Below are 15,524 nucleotides of genomic sequence, written 5' to 3' on the forward strand. Positions count from 1 at the left end.
TGAAAGCGGATTTTGGTGCAGGATTGGCATCTGATTCATGGAAGTCTCATTAACCATTCCGGCATCCTGAGGTGGTAATTCGCCCAGGCGCAGCGAGGAACACCGAGCGGGAAAAAATCAGCTGTGCTAACATCTCTTGTCGCCCACGGCTAACGCATCACTTGCCTGCCAAGTGCCCATATACTGGAATAGCAGGCCATAGAGCTGAGCTGGAGAGAGCAACGCTGCTGAAAGCGCTCGCTTTAGTGAAACTGACAGTGGGGTCAGTGCAGAGAGAGCGCATTTGCATCACATCTGTTGTCTGAGAGATCTGCTTTGCTGCAGCGTGCATTAAATCGAGCTGTACTTATAGCCTGCCTCGCAAAGGTTGCCATATCCCTGTGAATATTTTTTCATCGAATATTACAAACGAGGCCAGGTTCAACCAGGCATGCTAATTCGGCCAGAAACGCATAGATGTACGCTACAAACGCAAAGCTCCCTTCATATCCAGGTACACATGGGAACATTTAACTGTAAATCCCAGCTCTATTGCACACTTTCATTTCATATCGGTAGCTCTGTATATTACCGACACATTTTTATTGAATTTCATTGAAGTAAGTGTTGTTTATAGCTCCCTGCTTTGACAAACATTACTGTAGGAATTTGTTCATCTAAGATAAATAAGAGTCTCAATTTCAACAAGTGGCTAAAAGATCATTTGGAGAATTTTGTGCTTGAGCGTACGCTACACTGGTCAACAGAAATAGGAATTTAGTTGTCACTATAGAAAACAAGTAGAATTTTAGTCCTTCTTCATGTTTACATGAGATAACGACAACAGCTGTGTAGTCTGTGAGTAATATCACGTCCCTCATATCGTGAATGCATTCTTGAAAAATAAATACAGCTGATGGGCTTCCATGTTTTTGCAGAGGAACCGACTTTTCTAACACGAAAGGTCAAAGTCACCTAAAGAAAGAATAAACCAGGATCAAGCAACGTTCACGTCCCGCGTCCTTTCCCCTTCGGTGAGTTTTATTTGTGTTTGGTCTGACTGTTGGTTTAGATGAAAACAAATGTTATCGCTCCTTTATCGCTCTAGCGAAGGCTTGAAATTAGTAAATGGCACGACTCTGGCACCTTTGTTCTTGATCTTGAATGAATTAGTTTACTCAACAAGCTAGCAGGATAAAATTTATGCTAATGAGACAACCATGATAACATTACCATTAAACAGAAACTGGAAACATTAAAGCCGCGATAGTCGTTTTTCTCTTACTCCATAGTTGTTCAAACAACCAGGAAGATATGAAGAACAATCATAAATTATATCAAGTCACAATGTTTATGTTTGGATGCATCTCCTGTCATTCTATAGAATAAGGGCCACTGTAGATCCTGGGGGTGGAGCTTAGGATACGTGGGTGGGAATCATTCAAATCAGTCAAACCCACTTAACTTACACCTAATATTACAAAAAAAACAAAAATGACTAATCTTACATAATATACCTTTGAATCTTCCTTTTGTTTCTTTGGATTTTTGCCACATGGATGAGAGGAGATGCCTCCACACCCACATACCAGAGAATTTCCTTCCACCTCCTGAGAATAGGAAACCTAACGCTACCAATGGTCCTGAAGCAGGCTGAGTGTCTGATCTCGTGCAAAAAATCAGAAGCACTTGGAATGAGCATCGCGGGTCTGCGCTACGGTTGGAGGCCTGTAACCCCGTCTCAGCTGAGCTTCAGGGGTGAACGGGTTCGGCGGTTTGTACGGAGATCGCTAACTGTCCCCACAAATGACGAGAAAGAGCCAGAGAAATCTGTTTTAGTGAAGAAATACATAAAATAGTGAGGCTGGAATCTTTCAATAGTGCACATTTATTTCGGTTGAGATGCCTAAGGAGCGTTGTGGGGAGGAGGAGGAGGGGGGGGGCGGTATCTGTTGTGAGAAAACCTTACTCATACCCAATCTGCTAGAGGGTAACAGAGTTTATTTCAGCCAAAGTGAGAAACAACATTCGCATAAAATGTTTTCCGCTGCCAAACATGAAGTACGCGGCGAAGAGGATGTTGCGAGGCAGAATCGCCGTGCTTCTTTAAGTGGAGTACGTTTCAACGGTACAGGATTAAGCTTATTTAAAAAATAGAAAAGGAAATGTAAACGTGTCGCATATTACGCTGCACACGGTCGGTGTCGTCATTCTTGAAACAAGCATCATCAGTGAAAAAAAACAGAGCTTTATTGGGATTACTACATCGCTATCAAACATCCCTCACGTTCATCCCATTCAGTGTCGGGGAGAATTTAAAGTGAGACGCCGTGACGTAGGACATTACAGCAGATACTGCTCCTTTAGTAAGCCAGCAATTTCTTCTCACAGCACTTCTGAGGTGACCTTTAAGCATAATTCTTGTAAGTGTGTCTGTCTCATTTCGTTGGCCCATCAATCCAGACCAGACAGCGTCATTTTTTGTAGTAAATGGAGAGCAGAAAAATAGAAATACATGATCAGCAAGGAAGCAGAAAACAGGTACAGGAAAAGTAGAAAAGGAAAAATATATGGGACCTTTAAACCTGCTGGTACAGAGGTGTGTGTGTGTATGTGTGTGTGTGTGTGTGTAACCCTGATTGTTGGAGAGATGTGGAGATGTGACGGAGCAGCTCTCACCTTTTCTTGGTTGAATGCCTCCATTCGTTTCATGGCTGTGTCCAGAGACATCACAGACTCCAGGAAGGCTTGGTCCTGCTCGCACAGCGGGTTACTCAGCAAGTCACCGGCTATCTTCGTGGCCGCTTTAGACATAGCTAAAATAAATAAATAAATAAATATTTGTGAGAGAGAGAGAGCGCGAGTGACCAAGAGAGAGAGAGAGAGAGAGAGAGAGAGACAGAGAACAACACACAAACATATATATTCTAGTAAATCCTGAAACATTTCATTAAAGAACCTACTAAACAAAGCTGATTTTTTTTCAGGCAATATTAAGTGACATTAAAATAAACAGTTGGTAGTAGTCATTATTACAGTTATTAGCATAAAAAACGATTTGGGAAACTTCTGATGAGGGTTGAAGTTTCAGGAGTCTGATTTGGGACGACGCAGGCTCTCGGGTCTGATCCGAGTTAAAGCAGTCATGGCAGAAACGTGCACGAGTTGTAATTGAAGCTGGCACTAAAGAGGCGTTGCTGCACAATCGGAGCACTTTAGTGAACGCCGACACTCCTGATTGTTAGTTCTGACATGCCGCTGCTTGTGAAGTGTGTTTACTGCAAAATAAAGAGAGCCCATCTACTAGTCACTACGCTTACACTCGCAAATATAATGTGGAAATGATAAACGTAAAAATTGTCTAAGTACAAGTGGATTATGTAGCTGTGGATTTCTGGTCCAGAATGTTGGTTTTTGTATTTGGATTGGCCTCTGGTTATAGACACGTCCTCAATTGCCCCTACACATCCTCATTAATCATTAGCTGTCTGCATATAGAGATGTAACTTGGCTTCGGAGGAGCTCCGAGTACACGATCGAGTCGGTAACGTCATCACGCTGCTTGTCCTTGGCAGGATGCGAACACTAGTTGAACCGCCAAAGTTTTTGGTGATGGAGCTTCGAGCACATGTGTGAAAATGGAAAAACAAAAATCTCTAAAAACTTAAATCCTATTCAACTCCACCTATTTAGCAAAAATCACAATAATTCTCCATTCCTTCCACCAAAGCTCTTTTCCCGTGTAAGGTTTTGACAACTGACTCCAAGTACGATTGAGACGTGGTCCTGAATTATTTGAATTGCGGTCACGTGATTAAGCAAGGAAGTGTGCTGTTATTGTAAAATAAACACAGAAAGGATGCTAAAACCGTGTCTTTGCAGTTGTTATAACAGTTATAGCAGCTATAAACGGTCGTTCCCTCACCAGCCTCTGTTTTTATCTCCTCTTAACAGGTCAACAAGAAAATCCTCGATCTCCTCGAGAGAAAACTTTTCATATCTGTACAAATCATGTTACACACCTGTATCAGCCTCTGTGCTTTTCTTCATGTCTTTATGCAGCTTTTTCGTTTGGTCTTCCAACCTGAGGGCAGAAAACAAGAGCAAAGCACTATGTCACACGATTAAATCTGCACCTTGTACTAAATTCATATGATAGCAATTCTCATACAGGGGAATAATCCTAAAATTGAGGCTAACGTTTAATTTAAGTTTTAAACAGGACCTGAACATGCTTTCGCACTAACGCACGGCAAATTCAGCGATTTTCATTCATGCTTCTTCGTGACAGTAACACTCTGAGAAGATCCGAGGAGATCACATCACACAGCTGTTCCCCTTCTGTGACCCGTTCACACACACTCGGGGTGCTAACATCTGCAATTATGACACTGTTGCGCCTGCCTGCTGTGTGTGTGTGTGTGTGTGTGTGTACACGTGTGTGTGCATGAGGGAGCTGTTCATTATATCAATTAAGAAGGAAATGAGAGGTTGGGAAACTCCCATGAGACACCGATCACAGCACATGTGAAAGCTTTGTTTAGGGAGAATGCACAGTGGAGTGAGAACGTAGCTTTAGTGCATCCGGGCAAAAAGTGAGAGATCAGAGTGATATATATATATATATATATATATATATATATATATATATATATATATATATATATATATATATATATATATTTTTTTTTTTTACCAAATGTAAAGACTCGGAGGAAAAAAAGCAGATAGAGATGTGTAAAAAAAAATGTAAAAAAATAAGGAGAAAAAGTGCCAGATGATGAAGAAGCCCTCCCTCATGCTAGGTGCTAAACGAGCCCCAGTGTCCCAGCTGCTCCATTCTGTGCGCTAGCATGCCAACACCAGGCCTCATTCCAGCATGTGAATGACATGGAGTGTTACAACAGGTCACAGACTAACATATTAGCTTTAGATATGCTAGGATTTAGAGAAATACAAGATATCTGATGGAACAATTTGGGTCCGGATAGTTTAAACTAGATTTAAAGCACAGCGCTGTTGGGTTCTCGATTCTGATTGGTTGATCTTTTTTGGACGGTACTGCTGGCTGTAATTCAGATCATAAGTTTATATTAATGCGCTTGATAATGCCCTAATTACGGTGGCCGAGAATAACAATAACCAACCCGAAAACACAACGACAATTCAGACAAACTGGAAAAGGTAGGTATAGTTTGCTAATGGAATTCTTACGGCTGATTGGATGAGACATCTGTCACTCAGGATATACAGGAAGTCCAGCAGGCTGTGACAGTACATAGTTACATAAACTCCGCTCTGCTCTTACAGCATTCCTTACATCGTTTAATCTGGAATTGTTTTGTCTTCGAAACATTCCTGCCTTCTGTAGGTGTGTTTTCATACATCGCAAACTAATCTTCATGCCATGATGCGCTCTCATTATATCCAAAAATCACAGCACATGAACATTCTATGAACCAGCAACAGGGTCATGGGCGGCCAAGGTTCATTGGGGAGCGAAGGCTGGCCCGTGTGATCACAGCGCATGAAGGGTCAGGGCTGTTTTGGCAGCAAAAGGGGGACCAACACAATATTAGACAGGTGGTCATACTGTTATGCCTGATCAGTGTACATGTAAAAATCCTTCATTCATTACTTACTATTATTTCACAACAACATGGAGAACATGGAGCTTCTCTCAATATATTACTAGATAATTACAGGAAGTCTTCTTCCTCTAAAAAAAAAAAAAAAAGGACAAGTTTAAAACTTTACATGCATCACATCCACTGTTTATTTACTCTTTTTTCGGTTTGTGAGGCCGAATCTACAGAACACGCCACATTTCAGCTCTGCCTTTGTGGCTCACATTCACAGAGAAACGTCACATGCAACTCGGCATGTTTGGGTCACTTCCTGTATCTGGGCTCATTCAGGATCAAATCGTTTTCATGCTGCAGTCAAACTGGGCTATATATATATATACACAGAGAGAGAGAGCGGAATTCACCAGGGTTCGGATCATATGGTGTCATTTAACAAAGAAATACATGTAATAGTTGAAACATTTTTGGAAGAGGTCTCCAGTGTCAGTGCTTTGTAACAGTTAGGAGTAAGGCTGTTAATAGGTTTTCATTTAATTTCGTGCGTATTGGCAAATTGCTGCTGTATCTGCGGGAAAACCCTTACTAGTAAGAGTAACTCTGTGTCAGACGCTGTAGACTGTACATTATTTTCCTCTAACCTCATGCCCTCAGGTGCTTTACTCCATGCTTACTGTATATTTCAAAGGCAGAGCAGCTGCAGGTCAAGTCAATGAAATATCTAAGCAGTTTCAATGCAGAAACCCTTTCCAAGATGCTGAAATTTGGATGACAGAACTCATAATATCATCCCAGGAACAATTGTGAGATTCCGACTGAAGCTTTGAAATATTTGCGCTGTTAAATATCATTAAGATAAGCATCAGACCATCACGCTGGTGACTCCAGCCGGATAATTTTCTTCTTCCCCGTCTACACCTACGCTGTGCGTGTCAGCGCAATCCCTCTCATAAGGGTCCACCGTTTATCTTACCCGATCAGTGTGTGCTGACACTCCTACTCGAGCACCTGAAGCACAGAGGTGTAGCGGCGTGACGAAAGACCGCGTCAGGAGCGGGACGGGGCTAGCTCGGCTTTGCGGCGATACTGGAATGAGTAACCTGGTTATTATTAAGCAATCAGAGGCGTCATGGAACATTTAATACGTCTCTGTTTAAGTTGGTTGCTGCTAGCGACGGACTCGTTGTGTTTAAGATTCTAACAGAGAGCAGAGCAGTGAGAGTGATGAGCAAAAACGAGCCATGAATTGCGAATAAGAGTAAAGGAAGAGTGTGTGTGTGTGTTGCGGTGCTCAGTGCTCGCAGAGTTGAACTGCTCTCGATGTGCGCCGGTAATGCTGTGCGCTCTATTAAAGATTAGTTTAAACACCGGAAGATGTGTCATCAGGTTGCTTATATTGGTGGAATATGCTGTAATATTCTCACAGGGCACAACGTGCTTTGATTACAGTAGTTGAACACGTCCAAACCGTGGTCATTAGAGCCATAACACATCATTTTGTATCAGTGTGTGAACACAGAACTGAATACCATTATATCTGATACCATTATACAGCATTCAGTACATCTTGTATTTTTGTCTTAACAATATCCCAGAATGTAAGGGAGGAAAAGGGCATCGTGTTAATCTTTAGACTACGACCTCGAAATCTGAACATTTAGCTTAAAACTTGTTACAAGTGTGAAAGATTTCATCCAGGAAGAACTTTTCCACTTCGTTATTATTATTATTATTATTATTATTATTATTATTATTACAGCACATACTCTAAGCACGACCTACTGAAAGCCCAGTGCCAGCCTGAGGGCCTGCAAATTCTTTCACAAGCAGATCCTCTAACTTAATTTTTAAACTTCTACCTTTATTTTGATACACAACTTTTTCTTCTTCTTCTTCAGTACAGCTAGCCTATTTTGATACATCATTTGTTGCCGTCAAGAAATGTTCAGGAAACAGGAACATAAAGCTGGACATGTTATAAAGTGAAATCTTTCAGGCGCTGCTAACGAAAGGCACCGTTGGACACCTGTCAAACTTACTTCTGGAGCTTCTCATATTCCCGCTCAAAGTCCCTTTCAACCTGGGGAAGGAAACAGAACACACACATGTAGTGAGAGATAAGATTGAAAGAGATACGCCGGCAAACTGCTCTAGTTTTTTTGTCGTGCCTGGCTTTAGTAAATCCAGTGCAGTGCTGTGGATCAGTGGGAAAAGCTGATGTTTGTTAATAACTTGTATCGTGACTTGGGTTGAAGAGAAAACAGAATGGAAGATTAAACAAATCTGTGATGCCACAAAAAAAAAAAAGAAAAAGAAAAAGCAACATCCTCATCCATTTCCACGTTTGAAACGGAGCAGTCATGCAATCCTGGCTCTGGCTGTCCGTGCCACGGTGCCGGTGTGAGCGTGTTTGGATTGTGTGTGTGAAGTGGTGTTTCAAGGTTCCTGTCCTGCGGTTCTTGTGGGCACTTCCTGTAAATAAACAGTTTACAGGATGGTACCTTGTGCTTGCCATGCAGACTGCTTCAGTGACATGCCTGTGCTCTGAACTGCCCACTCACGGGGTCTGCATTGTGTGTGTGTGTGTGTGCGAGTGTGTTATGACAGGAAGGAGACCGAGGAAGGGACCGAGGCGGACAAAGGAACAAAGTGATGAGAGGACAAAGTGATGATAGGAGGTGGTTTTTGCCCCCATCAGTACAGTGAGAGAGGAAACACCCACACATGGACACGAACACAACCATACACGTGGCTTGGGCTGTTTTATTTGTATCTGAGACACGAGTGTAGTTTTTGGGGAGCCGTGTTTGACTAAAACGAACAAAGTTAAACCGGTCTGAAATAACTGGAGTGTTTAGCAACTGAAAATCAATAGGGCTGACTAAATATATCTTTCAGTGTGGACTTTTGTTTTTAACCTTAGCATTAGATTTTAATCTAGTCTACTAGTTTCTGGGCCACAGAAACATGAGACTGAGCAGCACTATGGACTAGCTAGTGCATTTATGCCTCATCCACATCGATGACTGCTGAATTTTCAGTGGACGGTTGCTTAGAGCGCTACAGACTATGCTTGATAGAGCCACAAACAAGCAGGCTAGGTGTTAAAGTCCCCTTAAAAAAACTGCCCATAAAAGCCCTTTAAAAAAGGGGTTCAGACGACTGAGCCGGATCTCAGCTCTTTATATTTCATAATGTGTTAGCTGTTTTTGAAGGAGAGCTCACATTTGGCCTCTTGGAGCGACAGCAGGAATGTTCAGACACACAGTAATTAAACTTCTTGTGGAAGATGTTTTGAGTGCTGAGACAGCCGCTGTCCTGTCGATTCTGGAAAGGTCCTTGTGGTGAGCGCGCTGGCCATCGTGCCCGATGCCACACAGAGTTTTGCTCAATTTCAGTGAAAAAGGTCTTGTCTGTCTCCAAGAATGTCAAGGGACACTTTAGTTACAGCCTTTTTCCATGCTGATATGAAATTATATGAAATTATCTGGACTAAGCGCAGTCTATAAGAATTCCAACCCGAGGAGGATTCTGCTTTGGTTAATAGCATTAACCTTTTTTACAACACTGATGCAATTGTTTAATAGCGTGCTACAGCGCTTTGCAGAAGTATTCACCCCTCTTTAACTTCTTCCATATATAGAATCATTTGCAGTTATCAGAGAAGCTGGACAACCAGTGCCTCCAGAATCGGGGCATTAAAGAGGAGCGCCGACTTATATAAAACCTTCTAAACATTTTAGAGACTGTGGAAAAGGCCCCCTCTGTCCAATGACAGCAAAATTGAGTGTTTTGTTTTTGGAACAAAGTGCAAAAACCCATCATTGCTCATTATCCCAAAAATAGAATATCCCCACAGTGAAGCATGATGGTGGCAGCATCATGTTCACAGTTACCCTCGACCATTTAGCCATATCTCTAAAGCCAATCAAACGTCCTCTTTTATAAGAGATTTAATCGTGTTCCGTGGGCTGTTTTTAATAACCCAATCCTGACTGATATCCTTCCAGAGGTTTCACGCAAGACTTGTTTTGATATCTCCTTGGTGAAATCGCCTGACCCCTTAATTGCATACATTAAACTAGAGTTTAGGGCTTTCATAGCAATGGAGGTAAACGTTTTAATTTTTTATTTGTTATTCTGTTTTAGATTCTTGTCACTCTATCGCATCTTCAAATGTTCACCCTCCATTAGTGCAGATTGAACTGCGTGTGGGAAAAAATGAAAAAGAGGCAGAACTATGCCCTGTGCTTGGTCTGTGCCTTCTAGGCTGGCATCTCTGCATATGGTCATCTCCCGGGTAGATGTTTGTTGGGAAGGCTTCATGCCAGTGTGCATTTCTTGCACGCTTTTACAGCGACTGAAGTGGCCAGATCCTGACTTCCTGCCACTGTCCAGTCTTACAAGGTTCACCGTCTGGCCATAAGGAGGATAAAAATACCAAGTTTCGCTTTCTGTGCTCTGGAATAGCAGGGTGGCGTGTGGCCATGTCGCTGTGTGAACTGAACAGTCCATTTTGGTATTTCTAAAGATACGAGATGGACAAGAGGAAGTCTGAACAAAGCACAACACAGGCTAGATGTGTTCATGTTAACGTGATGGTGAGCTGGACCTTACCGTCTTTGAAACGATCTGTTTCTTCGGTTGCCCGATCTTAAATGGAATCCTAGGAAAAAGAAACAAAAACAGTTATCTTATCTTCTTTATGGTTGGATAACTCTGATTATGAAAGAATGGGCTGCAATTTCCCCAAACAATATTGATATCAAAGCCTATTCACTCACCATGTACGCCATATTAGACATGATTTATTTTTATTTTCCTTTTTGTAACCAATGAGCTTTCCCCTCCTCCTTTTGACTATAAAACAAATAAATCTATCTGGGATACATGACCATATCGGGTCCATGACCGTCCATGAGACTCCACATGAGCAGGAGATCCTGATTGGCTGATACACCGCTTAGTGAGTGAAGCCCCCGTCATTCCCACTACATGGGAATTCCTGAATTTACTTGACACATGGCACTGGGATTTAAACACTGGATATCACTTGGGGCTACTTAACCTCCAAAATTTATGGGACAGTGTGTTTCAGGCTAAATTGCATTGCCATTAAGTGGCTTCAGAAAGCAATTAGTAAGTGTTCTCTCTGTTCACTTAAGAAAAAGATAAACGGAAAATAAAGATAACACGAAAAAAAAACTTTCCATTCAATGTGGCCCTAACAGGTTCAACATGGAGGCCAGGAAAAGCAGACACTACAAATTAGTAGTATTCCTGCTGCTCTGTAGTCTATAGAAAAGGCAGAAGCACACACACAAAGCTTATACACACACACACACCTGCACATGTATCCAAGACTGCTATCAAAAATACGTCTGATTATAAATTAATCTCCATTAAAACTAGTGTAAGAAGTATTAACATACACCGGTCAGGCATAACATTATGACCACAGACAGGTGAAGTGAATAAGACTGATGATCTCCTCATCATGGCACCTGTTAGTGGGTGGGATATATTAGGCAGCAAGTGAACATTTTGTCCTCAAAGTTGATGTGTTAGAAGCAGGAAAAATGGACAATCATAAGGATTTGAGCGAGTTTGAGGAAGGGCCAGATTGTGATGGCAAGACGACTGGATCAGAGCATCTCCAAAACTGCAGCTCTTGTGGGGTGCTCCTGGTCTGCAGTGGTCAGTATCTATCAAAAGTGGTCCAAGGAAGGAACAGTGGTGAACCAGCGACAGGGTCATGGGCAGCCAAGGCTCATTGATAGACGTGGGGAGAGAAGGCTGGCCCGTGTGAGCTGATCCAACAGACGAGTTGGTGTTGCTGTTGATGAATTAGACTGTTGGACAACAATAGGAACGTGAACATGAGAAGTGGACCACGGAGCAATGGAAGAAGGTGGCCTGGTCTGATGAATCATGTTTTCTTTTACATCACGTGGATGGCCGGGTGCGTCGCTTACCTGGGGAACACGTGGCACCAGGATGCACTATGGGAAGAAGGAGAGCTGGCGAAGGCAGTGTCTGGCAATGTTCTGCTGGGAAACCTTGGGTCCCGCCAACCATGTGGATGTTACTTTGACACGTACTACCTACCTAAGCATTGTTGCAGACCATGTGCACCCTTTCATGGAAACAGTATTCCCTGATAGCTGTGGCCTCTTTCAGCAGGGTAATGCTCTGTGCCAAAAAGCGAAAATGGTTCAGGAATGATTTGATGAGCACAACGAGTTTGAGGTGTTGACTTGGCCTCCAAATTCCCCAGATCTCAATCCAATCCAGCATCTGTGGGATAAACAAGTCCGATCCATGGAGGCCTCACCTCGCGACTTACAGGACCTTAAAAGATCTGCTACTAACATCTTTGTGCCAGATACCACAGCACACCTTCAGGGATCTAGTGGAGTCCATGCCTCGATGGGTCAGGGCTGTTTTGGCAGCAACACGATATTAGGTCATAATGTTATGGCTGATCGGTATATACAAAATGATATATGAAATTCAAGCAGCATAGAAATGTCTTTGATCATTTTTTTTTGGTCACATCACCCACCCCTAGCTCAGTGAATTCATTCTGGCATCCCTAATGTGCCCACACACACACACACACACACACACACACACAGAGGAGTGAAATCAGCAGAAGCCACACTTTTACACATATGCAGCTGACTGCTACTCATGAGTCAACCTGAAGAATGAAGCCGTGTAATCTTCTCTTACATTTCATCCCACGCTGGGAAGGAGGAAAAAAAAAGAAAAAAAATCATTTCTCCTTCGCTGATCCAAGAAGAAATTATTAACTTATAACATCATACGTACAAGCAATGGACTAACATTACTAAGTTTTAAAGAACACTCTAAAAAACATTCCATACGCTGACGACTGAGACCCTCCAGGAGCTGTAAAGGGATATCGGCTTAGTCGGTTAGTGGGTGTGTACGGGTCTCTTGCATGTCATGACAATCCTTTTTTCAGTTTTAATAAATAAATGACGGTCAGTTTACATTTATTTCAGAGAAATCCCACCTCCCTTCATACAGCTGGACGACAAAAATAAATAAATAAATAAATAAATGATTGTTGAGATCGATCGAATCCAACATGGGCTTCGGGAAATAATCGGTTTACGCAGGTATGTATTTTAGACAAGCTGAGCATCATGATGTTACAGGCTGGAGGCTTGAACGCTGGTAATTACATTAATGAAGGGTGGAGGATATAAAGGATGTACGGCCTGCCTGACCAAACACGACAGATAACATCGATCGATAACAAATCTAATCTAAAAATAGAACGGTTTAATTTCAATTCAATTTATTTGTATAACACTTTTATTAACGGACATGGTCTCAAAGCGGCATTATAGAAGTATAGAAGCAAAGGGGAAAAAATTACTATTTCATCCCTAACATTTATCCCTACTGAGCAAGCCTGAGGAGACGTCGAGGAAAAACTCCCTGAGATGATGTGAAGAAGAAACCCTGAGAGGAACCAGGCTCAGAAGGGAACCTCATCCTCATCTGAGTGACACTGGACAGTAAGATAAACCCAGGTAAGGTGAACGGAAAAAAATTACTATTTCATCCCTAACATTTATCCCTATTGAGCAAGCCTGAGGAGACGTCGAGGAAAAACTCCCTGAGATGATGTGAAGAAGAAACCCTGAGAGGAACCAGGCTCAGAAGGGAACCTCATCCTCGTCTGGGTGACACTGGACGGTAAGATAAACTCAGGTAAGGTGAACACGAAAGCTGGAATGTGCCACTACAATAGCGTGAAGATCCTGAAGATGCCACACCTATCTGTGGGCAGGAGCCGAAGGAAGCGTAATGCAGAAGGAACGGTGGTGTTGTTCACAGCAACTCTAGCGAATCACGGATATCTGTGAGCTCGTGTATGTGGAAGGCGGCGGACATCGCTGAACGTGATTTCAATTCGTGAGAAGATTTGCAGTTACGATCAAACTGAACGTCTTAAGTCTATTTTATTACGGTCAGACTGACTTGAGCTCATTTGCTGACAAATTCCCCAGCTGTAGTGTTTAGAAAAACCTTTCACACAAATCCTGGAGGCTTCGGTTTGGTAAATCATCACACACAAAACATGTAAAAATTCAGATTTGTACATTTTAAAATTCTCACAGTGGTGGCACTACACTAAGCACCAAGATGTGTTTTTTTTCCCTCCATTTGCTCGGTGAAAGGTAGCAATCAGGCATTTTGGGCCGTCTTTAGAATATATTTATGCCAATTCTCACACCAAAGTTGCTGCTTAATTATAGCTCAGGGAGATCTTGTGATGGAGAAAACATTTTTTTTTTTTTACTGCTAGAGTCACAGACTGCACTGTAGACACACACACACACACACAGGCTGTTATTGGTGTGACAGTAATAATGTCCCTGCAGAATGACGGACGGTTCGTGATGACAGCCGATCTGAGACGGCAGCTGCGTCAAAGCAAAGGTGTGTGTGCTAATGAGAGAGAAAGAGAAGGGTGTGAAAGAGTGCACAAGGGTGTGTGTGTGTGTGTGTGTGCTGCATGTGTGCATGCCTCGTTTGACAGGTACGCAGAGTCGTCATCTAGGGGGTGTGTGCGCTTTCATGATGATGGCTCAATCAAGGAGTTGGGATTTGAAGTCTTAATTTAATGGGTTTCATTCCTATAAAAATAAAATGACCTGACAGGACACCCATGTGTGTGTGTGTTTTTTGTCTTGTTGTCTTGATTATGGACATGACAATGATTCCTGAGACCTGTTGACAGCAAGAAGAAGAAAAAAAAACTGCATGTACCTCACACACCATCATGGAAAAGTTTGCATCATCACACTAGTGAAATCCTTCGTGTCCGAACTCTGAGTCATGCTACGAACGTAACATGTCGGCGTGCTGAAGCCAATATTATCTAAACAGTAATCACGCCCGTCTAGCGGAGAGGGAGAGACAGAGCCGGAGAGTGATTTCTCTTTAGTGATGACGCAGGAGGTCGCAGGAACGACTGCTCCCCCCCCCCCTTTCTTGTAGATAAACGGGCTCGTCACGATCGCAAACTTGTATGTCGAGAGTTATTTCACAACCTTAATCCTCACACACACACACACACACAAAAGGTAAGAAGCGATTATGGGACTGGGCAAATCCATAATCAGAAGTGGGTTAAGGGTAAAATTGCACATTAGCCTCAATTACGTGGTCTTATTGTGTCAGAATTTGGCAACGAAATGAAAGTGGCACGTCGGGGCTTGCGGCTTTGGCTGAGCTGAAATGAGGTGTCCCGACCTTTCCACAGAGGTTTCAGAGGTGTTTTTTTTTTTTTTTTTTACGTTCAGGAACAGATTCCTCATTTGTTTTTCCGTGGCGACACAAGAAATGTGAAGACGACGAGGTTTTAGGACGCTGAACGCCAAAGATGCGGAATGTGTAGTGCAGCTGTTCTTTTTTTATTTACATTTACGGTCACTGGGCCTCGTCTGTCAAGCGGGATTGGTACGAACGGATTAGGTTTTACACAAAATATTTGGGATTTAGGAAAATCCTGTAAATTTAGAAATACTACCTTACACAACGCTAACTGGAGGCAAAACAAAGGGAAAACTGCAGGTGGCCAATGTAAACCAGTACAGAGTCGGCTACACAAGGAACGCAAAAGTCGTTGGGTGCCAGAATCGATGGAGTCCAGGCTCCAATTTGAAGTTTTATCTCATAACTCCTGCCACTACAATCATCAAAAATGCTTAGATAAGGTTAAAGAAACTATTGTTTTTCGTTGGTATGGTTTACTGTTTGGTTACGTGTCTAAATATTTCTTATACATGCCCACCTCATCAGAAATTGGGGAACGAGTTAAATGATTTCTCATGTAACGCTAACTTTTTACAGTGTAACTGGTAGCTAACGACTGGAGACTAAACAAAGGAAACCGTTTGTGTAAGCTCTCTTTCT

The 15,524-nt window shown here is 42.4% G+C and overlaps 1 protein-coding gene across 3 annotated transcripts in view; it reads right to left on the reverse strand.

Annotated features, from left to right (window-relative positions):
• bin3 (bridging integrator 3) overlaps nucleotides 1–15,524 on the reverse strand; it is a 42,035-nt gene that overhangs the window by 21,753 nt on the left and 4,758 nt on the right. Inside the window, exons 1-5 of one of the 3 annotated variants that reach the window (XM_058388801.1) lie at nucleotides 10,182–10,206; nucleotides 7,604–7,644; nucleotides 5,622–5,698; nucleotides 4,002–4,063; nucleotides 2,659–2,795 (exon numbers count right to left, since the gene is read on the reverse strand). In XM_058388801.1, the coding sequence (XP_058244784.1) occupies nucleotides 2,659–2,795; nucleotides 4,002–4,029 (165 nt within the window). In that variant the 5' untranslated portion in view covers nucleotides 4,030–4,063; nucleotides 5,622–5,698; nucleotides 7,604–7,644; nucleotides 10,182–10,206. Of the gene's footprint in view, nucleotides 1–2,658; nucleotides 2,796–4,001; nucleotides 4,064–5,621; nucleotides 5,699–7,603; nucleotides 7,645–10,181; nucleotides 10,231–15,524 lie in introns of those variants that run through there. The other 2 variants (XM_058388800.1, XM_058388802.1) reach the window with 2 other exon arrangements.

Source organism: Hemibagrus wyckioides, linkage group LG05, assembly GCF_019097595.1.
Source record: "Hemibagrus wyckioides isolate EC202008001 linkage group LG05, SWU_Hwy_1.0, whole genome shotgun sequence".
NCBI classification, from domain to species: Eukaryota; Metazoa; Chordata; class Actinopteri; order Siluriformes; family Bagridae; genus Hemibagrus; species Hemibagrus wyckioides.